Source organism: Frankliniella occidentalis, unplaced genomic scaffold (assembly GCF_000697945.3).
Source record: "Frankliniella occidentalis isolate FOCC.00 unplaced genomic scaffold, Focc_3.1 Scaffold25, whole genome shotgun sequence".
NCBI lineage: Eukaryota > Metazoa > Arthropoda > Insecta > Thysanoptera > Thripidae > Frankliniella > Frankliniella occidentalis.
Genome location: NW_026267155.1, coordinates 2,477,563 through 2,486,089, shown reverse-complemented (window position 1 = coordinate 2,486,089; position 8,527 = coordinate 2,477,563). Strand labels below are relative to the sequence as shown.

Here is an 8,527-nt window from a genome sequence, read left to right as displayed (position 1 = left end):
CCGACGGAGGAACATACCCCATACTCGACGTCAACGCCCCCTTTTGGAAGTAAAATGAAACAGAGCGGAGAATTAATTTGCAGTGGAACGTACCCCTTTCCTGAAATAGCCAAGTGCGCGCCAATTTTGAAATCGTGACGCAAAAGTAAAAATCATTGTATTTAAACAACCATCCTCCAAGATACTACGCCACAACCACCTTTCGTCAGGACTAGCTAACAGTGTCCACTTTGTGCGTGCTGTTATGCCCGAACCGACGTGAGAGAGGTGAGGCTCGATATAACACTTATGGTGTAGAATGGGCTGCCTAACCTACAGGCGCACTACGGTTGTCTCGGTCGTCTCGGTTGGTTCGTCAGCAACGGGCACCTACGCCTCAATGAACTATTTTCGCAATATTGCGCAATTTAGAGATCAGAATATAATTTCTGTGGAGATCTCGTTGAAACAATAGCCTTCAAGAATGTGTCATCAGAAGCTGCACACACGTCCATATAATATACTGCTGGAATAATTAAGGAAACAGCCGAGCCAAAACACCCCTCTTTCATCTTCTTTTCTGATTATCGCTATATTTCATGTTGACTGGGTTTCTTTGACCACACCTCTTCTTTTGGACAATCCAGTGCTATACGGTAAGGAAAACAAATAAACGAATTGGGAATGAAACATCTGGTGGAGGGAGAAAAAATATTCCACTTTGGAACTTGTTCTTGCCCGGTCAAGGCTACGTTCTGTCTGCGATGGAGATAGCGACCGGCCGGGCCAAAGCCTATACGTAATCAGTTGTCTTCAAAGACGCGTTGACTGACCAGCTCGCCGCTGCCATGCCTTACGTCCTAGTTACAACGCAAATTAGGCTTGTAAGTGCTGGGGTCATAACTGTCGACTAGCAGTTGGTTGAGGTTATGTTTATGGGTAGCCGGTGCTGGAATATACGACATTGTTCGCTTCATGGCGGATGTCATGCGTTGTTCATCCCCTCGTGAATGCCCTCTTGAGACCTTTGACATTGGGTGGCCCTCTGGAACAGCATTATCTATTAGTTCTCTTAGTTTAGTGGTGCCAAGATAGATGACAGATGATCCCCCTTTCTCCATATAGTATGTGTGTCATTATTACTAATGAGAATGTTGTGCTATTATTATTATTTTATTGTCTTCTGTGTACAGGAGAATGGACCAACTTATGTTGGAGATGAATATTCTGATCCAGAATTGATGCAGTACTTATGTGCCAACAAAATTACAGAACCAGGGAACAACTTGTAAGTGCGATTCAGCTCTCTGAACTTTTTTGATGTTAGTGCATTTTAGAAAAGTCATATTTTTGACCTAACAATGTAATATAATCATTTAATTTCAGCTCAACGTACTTGACTGACCTAAATCCTCGACGTGTCTTGGATTTACTTGAGAAGCGTGGTTTTCGGCTTGTTGGAATGAGTGGTATGGGTCAAACATGTGTTTGGACCATGTGGAAAGCCATCAGTTCTGCTAGTGATGATGAATCTGACAAGTAAAACTTGTAGTCTTATTCATTCATAAGCATTTTTATAATTCCAAGGAGTTTTTCTAAAACTAAATTTACAGATCAGACAGACATTTCTAATTCTTTTTTAAATAGCTTTCCTGTGACTCTCTTAACAACCTTTTTGCATGGTCTAAAACAAATTCTGAACCATCTTTGTCTGATGGCGAAGGTTCATATCATCAATGTGGCTGTTTTGGACAACCCATCAGCCTTTTTTAATCCATTCCAGTTTGAAATAACTTTTGAATGTGTGGAAGACTTGCAGGTTTGCTAATTTAAAAAAATAAAATATGTTGCAGTTGGAGATATATTGTTTAAAAAATAACTAATAATCCTACTTGTTTGAAATAGGAGGACCTAGAATGGAGGATAATTTATGTAGGCTCTGCTGAAAGTGAAGAATACGACCAAGTGTTGGATACGGTATATGTAGGTCCAGTACCAGAGGGTAGGCATATGTTTGTGTTTCAAGCAGATGCCCCTGATCCAACTAAAATTCCAGTTGGTGATGTAGTTGGTGTAACTGTTTTGCTCCTTACCTGCTCATACAGGTATATGTGTAACATTTTACACTTTCTCTTTTATGAAAATCAGAAGTGATCCTATGCCTTATATAATGGTACGGCTGTTTCAGGAGTCAAGAGTTTATACGTGTTGGATATTACATCAATAATGATTATATTGACCCTGAGTTGCGGGAAACGCCCCCTGCCCTCCCTCAATTTGATAAACTTCAACGCAATATACTGGCCTCAAATCCAAGAGTCACTAGGTTTATGGTAATTTTTAATTTGAAATGACAGTCTTGTAAATTCTAAAGAATTCCACATTTTTTGCATTACTATTTTTTTAAAATTGCAGATTAATTGGGATGATGGTCAAAACAAGCCAGGAGAAAATAAAAATAATGGCATAGAGACAATGTCTGATGAAGCATCATCATCCAATCATGTTCAGGCCAATGGTAATGGCATAGAACCAGCACAGTGAAATCTCGGGCTTCTTTAGTCCCTTGTTCTGTTTATCCCATATTTTGAATTAGGCTGTTTTTAATTCAAGCCTGTTTTGGAAGATTTTTTTTCTTCCTGACATTGAGAAAGTGGATTGTGATATTTTGATCAGTGCCTTCTTTCGACTATTGAGGAAACAATTGTGCTGTGATCAGATTTCTGAATTTAAATTTGTCATTTTTATGATACTATTTCTTTTTAATTTGTGATATGTCTCAAATGGACTTGCCAGAAAAGCCAGAGAGGCCCCTTCCTTCAGATTGTTGTAATAGTGGGTGCACTCCATGTATACTTGATGTTTATGAAGATCTTGTGAAGCAGTGGCAAGAAAAGTGTGAGCTCATAAAATCTGGTGTGTCTGTCTCTGAAGAGGAAACTTTAGAGCATCCTCCAATTTTATCACAGACAAGATATGCAACATTTAAAGTTGTCTCAATAAAACCTGTGACAGATGACACACATTTATATTCTTTACAAGCTGTAGAAAAAGTAGCTTCAGAAACTATTTATAAAGACCTGAAGTTTAAATTGGACTTCCAGCCCTCTCAATATTTTGTGTTGCAAGCCAGGGATGGTGAAAAGCATTTTACCAGGGCTTATACTCCAATATCTGATTGTAAACTTTCCCTTAAAGGATGCTTTGATGTAGTAATTAAGATTTATCCTGATGGCAAAATGTCAAAGTACTTAAAAAATTTATTACTTGGTGACATTACTTATTGGCGTGGGCCTTATGGTGGATTTAGTTATAAACCAAATACTTTTAACAAGCTGCTCATGCTGTGTGCTGGTACTGGTATAGCGCCTTTGTATTCACTTGCTCAGAGTATTGTAAGCAATGAAATAGATGAGACAATCATTAGGATGTTATACTGCTGTAAAGATGTCAGTTCCATAATTTTGAGAAATGAAATTCATTCTCTTTGTTCATTTTGGAATTTTAGTGCAGATATTTATGTACCTTACAGTAAAGCATCAGAATTTAAATCATTATATGGAGAGACTTTAAAGACTGTACGTTTAAGCCAGAATGAAATTGCGGTGGAGTTAAATCAGAAGACTCTTCGGGAGACAATGATTTTTATTTGTGGAAATACCCAGTTCTGTCAAGACATGGATATGTTTGTCAAAAACTGTAATGCAGACCCCAAGCAAATTCACATATTTTAAACAGTAAATATGATTTTTCATGTAGCCATTAAAACGTATGATCTGTAAATCAATTTGTATTTTATTGCCAGGACAATAGTAAGTGATTTGATCCTTATATATTTTTAAGCATGTGGACAAGGACACTTAATTGCCTGAAAAAAATAAAAACAAATATAATAATCATTTTAGCAAGATTGTAGGAAAACTGAGTAAAAAGAAAACTACTTACTGATTCACAGTTCGGACAAGGGCCACTAACATGCCCATGAACTAGTCTACTGTCAGGCAAACCCTCAAGCCACTAAAAATAATAATTGGGCAACATATAGAATTTTAGAGTAATAGGTATTGTAATACTAAGATTAGTGTTCTTTTGAAAATGTTTGAATATGCACTGTACCTCATACAAACAAGCAGCATGGAAATTTGATAAACATTTTCCACACGATTCTACAGGCAACTTTCCTTCCTCATCTTGAACAGTATAGCAAATGCTACATTCTCCTGTCTCAACAGTCTGAGATACCTTGCTCGTTTCAGGTGGTGGTGGCTGGGGTAAGCTAGGCAACTGTAATACTGAGCAAAGATTTTCCAATATACTGCATTCTTCATCCCATTCCTGAAATCAATACAAAATATATACTCAAGTTCTACATTTCTTAAAAATGAATAAATTCTTTATTCGTTATAATTTAATTCACCCCTAAATGTTCTTCATGAATGCACCTAAATTTATCTATTTCTGCATCGGCTCCTTGAAATTTGATGTCTGGAGGTTCACCAGGCTTCATCGGATCCCATGACAACTGTGCCATAACACTAGGTGGAGCTTAATTCAGTGGTAAAACATTAGTTCAAATCATACTCTACAATAATTTGGGGTCCTACGGTGCTCCCCGACATTTTCACTATTTTACACACTCACAAATAAATATTCGTCTATACATGTCTGCTTTCCTCGGATGTGTTGGGTCTATCACCCAACATTGCTGATCAAAAAGGGACAAAGAGCTCCAAATTCTATTGAGTATTTTTATTTGGTCACAGAACACTCTAAATGCTCTAGAAATGCTGTTTTCCTAAGAACATGCCAAATTTTTCGTTAGTCACTAGTTGTCAATGTAATACTTGCAAAATGTATGTAACCTCTTTGACAAACCTTTTGAATAATTTTGATAACAGCCTCTGGCATATCTGTATCTACAACTTCAAAACTGTTTCCTACTGTAGTATCATGAGTTTGATCATTATTAAATTTTATGTTCAACAGGTGCACTTCTCCATTACAATCATATGTACTAAGTGACACAGTTCTAAAGTCACTACCAATGGAAACTAGATTATCTGTTCCCAGCTCATTCAGTTCAGTAAGTATGGAGGTGTAATGATTCAAATGGTCCAATAATTGTCCATCATTGGAGATGGTTTCTCTTCCCAGGGTAAGGTGTGAACCTTCCCCTCTATCCAGACAGTCAATCTAAATTGAAAAAGAAATATAAAGAAACCACCATTTTAAGAGGAAGCTAAAATAAAATTAACAACAGAGAACTTTAAGGATTCAAGAAAATACGTACAATCATTGAATGCAGCTTATCAAGAAACTTGTTGAAAAATAGTCCACTGCTGCTCCACTTAAATGCAAAGGGTTGTGCAAATTTTAAATTATTTGTTTACAATATAAATTTTTCATTAAACGATTATTAACTTACTCGAACAACAGTGTTTTTATGTTTCTGCAACAGCTCTGATAAATCCCAATCACAATTAAATGATAACTCTTTAGAACTTGGGTAATTAGGAACGTGAAATGATATGTGAAATGAGAAACCCTGGCAGGATGAAAAATTATTAGGAAACTGTTGAAAGCAAGATATGTATCTAAAATAAGGCTCGAACTATCTACTAACTTACCTTAACTTCCAAAAACCCTTCATAATACGAAAAATTTGCATTTCTGGGCACTAACAACGGGAATCGGCTCAGTATGTCTAACTGAATTTCAGAGGTACTAGCTGTTGACATTGTTGCCGAACAAAAGGATATACTCTTCTTGTGGCCTCAATATAAAATGTTGTCTGCAATGCAATAGGTTAAGTTCACCATTTGACAGAATTCACGGCGCGGTTTTGGCGCAAGGCTGCCAATTGCTCCGCATCGCAACACAGAGAAATATCTTTAATGCTTCAATCACGAGAAATAATCTTTCAACTAATGTCGCTCCAGTCACTGAGCGGCTTTAAAATAAGCGCGGAGATGCGGCCGTGCCACAACCGGTGGCTTGTTGATGTTGGGGGCAGCCGCCGGGCAGGTAGGCAACCCGATCCTCGACGGACACGGCTGCATTGCGGGTGGGTCTACCCGCGGACGGTACGGGGCGAACAGCTGGAGGGGAGGCGCCGGAACTTTAGACAGGGTGCAGCGGGGCAGCAAAATAACTCCTCCCTAAGTCGATTGCGAAACCGGAGCCGCTGCTGCAGAGCTGTCAGACAAACGGCTGCGGGTACTTCTCTCTGCTCGCAGACCAGCTGATTGGCGGACTGTCTGAGCAGCCCCAGCAAGACTCGCTGCTGACCGTGTCTGCTCGAATGCCGTGTCTGCTGTCTATAACGGCCAGTTGGAGGGGAGGGAGGGAGCGGGGGGTCAGAGAGGGAAGTGCAGCAGAGTGAAGGGGCCCGGGGGCCCCGGGGAGCTCGGCGGCGGAGGGAGGGGCGCCAGTCAGCTGTGCGCCGCGGCGGCGTTCGGGCGTGCTGTTGCTGCCGAGCGCGAGAGAGCAGAGAGAGAGCCACGCGACTCGCCGACGTGCAGCAGAGTGTGCGGTGCGCATCTGTGAGTTCGAGTCCGAGCGCGTGCTAACCGAGAGAGTTGACGACCGTCCTTTATTGTGATTGTACGCCCCGAGGGACGCCGAGCAGGGCAACAACAAGGTATGCTCGGCTAGCTCGTGGGAGACGCGGCGGCCGCCGGTGACCGAGCGGGGGTGGCGCCGAAGGCACCCGATTCCGACTTGGCACCGCGTCCGACAAAGTGTTCGCGTTCGCGCGCGCCGGCGGCGGCCTCGGGCGAGGAGGCGGGTGGGTTGTGTTGAATGGGCACGCACACACGCACTCGAGTCCTCGCGTGGATCACACGCAGGACCAACGAAAAGACAGCCACGATGCCCACAGACATATTTATTTCCACTTTTCTCCTCTGTTCCCTGGGATGCCTTTACTCAGTGCCGTGTCGCGGTCCGCATGGCGGCGCCGCCGCCGACCGCTACTGCAGCTGTACTTTATCTCTTTTGTCGGTCAGCCGCAGCGATCGCCGAATCAGGAGTACTGATTTGGAAAGGGGGGAGGGATTTTCTCACAACTCCATTATTGATGACATTCAAAAGCAAATCAACTATACCATCCATTAGGTACCGGGCCTCGCGGGTCGTCAAGTCAAAGTCATGTACTACTTTAGAGCCAAGCCTAGAGGGTCCGCGATGCAACTATTACTACCCCACCCTGGCGAAGATGACCCGAGTGTGCGTTTTGCTTCTCGGATAATGACTTTTAGCACCGAGCATGACTGGCAATGCCCACCTGATGATGGCGGGTTGGACGTTGTGCTGTAACCCGGGCGCTACGCTGCGAGGGCCCGCCGACCGGTCGGGCAGGGCCTCGTCTACGCCAACCAGCGCCCTGCATGGCTGGCTGCCTGCCGCTTTCTCCTCTCCCTCTCCCCCTCTCTCTGCCCCGACGCCCCTCTCTCTCTTCCTCCCCCCCCTCCAGAACCACCCTGCCGCTCCCTCGCACGCCCTCTCCTTTCTCTGTGTGAGCCCGGCCCTTTCTGTCCTGCAGGCTGCCCGCCCCCCGCCCTGCTTCACCCCTCTCCGGAACATCATTCCCCTCTTAACCACCTCTCTCTACTCCCCCCTCTCTCTCTCTCCAGCGCCACCGCCGGCCCCGCCCCGCATAGCTAGCCCAACGACAACGACCTGCCGGCAGCAAGGGTACCGGAGTACCGGCCCCGGCGCGCCGCGCGGGTACCCGGGCACCGGGCGACCGGGTACCGGTGCTTGCTGCAGCGGCGGCGGCGCGAACGGCAAGGACACGTTCGGACGTTCGGTTCGCGAGGGGGAAAAAAATGGCATAGTTTCTCTCTCTCTTCCGCCCTACCCCCTCTCTCCGCCTCTCCCCCCCCGAACTGTGACGGTGACATCGCGAGGTACCACAGCTCGCTCAGCTCACGCGGCTTGGACATATATTTCAGGCGAAATCGCGACTGCCATTGGAGTGTAAATTCCTGATCACTCTGTGTGTGACGGTTGATGGTCTTGACTTGGCGTGTCGAGCTCTCGACTGAGTCGCTCCTCATGATGTGGTTCGCACGGCCACTCGGAGCAGCAGCCTTTGGGTCGTTTGTGAATGAGTCGAGTGTTGCTCGGTCCAGTGCCAGTGCGGGGGTTACTCGCGCCAGTATGGTGGAGTGCGGCGTGTACACAGGAGCCTCGTTCTGCGGCCCGGCGGCGTGTGGGTCGAGTTGTCATTCTCGCGACGCTTTGCGTGGTCATCAACATCTGAGCTGTGCCTCGGCGGGGCAGCACGTCGGGGCGTGAGGACGCAGTGATGTGAGGCTACTGCTGGCGCTCCGCCCAGACAGCCCCCCCCCCCTTTTCCGTCATTTGAGACAATGTTTCCGTCACGAAACATCAGCTCTTCCCACTGTGTCACACGCAAACAATTTCCAAACTTTTGATTTTCTTCCTGACCCGACCTCCACACAGTTTCTTTTCCGGTTTTAAACCGATCTTCCCCCAGTTTCCACGACCTTTCCAATTATTTGTATTTCTTTTTTACACCGAG

The 8,527-nt window shown here is 44.6% G+C and overlaps 4 protein-coding genes across 5 annotated transcripts; 3 read left to right on the top strand and 1 right to left on the bottom strand.

The window, feature by feature from the left end:
* The first annotated feature begins 697 nt into the window (after positions 1-697).
* LOC113206711 (GTP cyclohydrolase 1 feedback regulatory protein-like) lies at positions 698-1,539 on the top strand. The gene is made up of 3 exons (XM_026422928.2): positions 698-863; positions 1,173-1,267; positions 1,366-1,539. Exons 1-3 carry the CDS (start codon positions 828-830, stop codon positions 1,520-1,522), a joined length of 288 nt encoding a protein of 95 aa, XP_026278713.1. The 5' UTR covers positions 698-827; the 3' UTR covers positions 1,523-1,539.
* Positions 1,540-1,655: 116 nt separating this feature from the next.
* Positions 1,656-2,544, top strand: LOC113206710 (histone chaperone asf1-like). Its single transcript, XM_026422927.2, has 4 exons — positions 1,656-1,798; positions 1,885-2,084; positions 2,168-2,312; positions 2,395-2,544. The coding sequence occupies exons 1-4, from the start codon at positions 1,694-1,696 to the stop codon at positions 2,521-2,523; spliced, it is 579 nt and encodes a 192-aa protein (XP_026278712.1). The 5' UTR covers positions 1,656-1,693; the 3' UTR covers positions 2,524-2,544.
* A 209-nt stretch (positions 2,545-2,753) lies between these two features.
* On the top strand, positions 2,754-3,762 carry LOC113206709 (NADH-cytochrome b5 reductase-like). The gene has a single exon (XM_026422926.2). The coding sequence runs from the start codon at positions 2,754-2,756 to the stop codon at positions 3,711-3,713; it is 960 nt and encodes a 319-aa protein (XP_026278711.1). The 3' UTR covers positions 3,714-3,762.
* LOC113206708 (E3 ubiquitin-protein ligase FANCL) lies at positions 3,607-6,294 on the bottom strand. 2 transcript variants are annotated; one of them, XM_026422924.2, is made up of 9 exons: positions 5,607-6,291; positions 5,405-5,524; positions 5,270-5,326; positions 4,855-5,172; positions 4,621-4,774; positions 4,397-4,524; positions 4,096-4,314; positions 3,925-3,996; positions 3,607-3,847 (listed from the first exon to the last, which is right to left on the bottom strand). In XM_026422924.2, exons 1-9 carry the CDS (start codon positions 5,715-5,717, stop codon positions 3,818-3,820), a joined length of 1,209 nt encoding a protein of 402 aa, XP_026278709.1. In that variant the 5' UTR covers positions 5,718-6,291; the 3' UTR covers positions 3,607-3,817. The 2 variants fall into 2 exon arrangements, 1 of the variants encoding a protein (XP_026278709.1); XR_008010903.1 differs by having other exon boundaries at positions 3,754-3,847; positions 4,422-4,524; positions 5,607-6,294.
* Between the last annotated feature and the right edge of the window lie 2,233 nt (positions 6,295-8,527).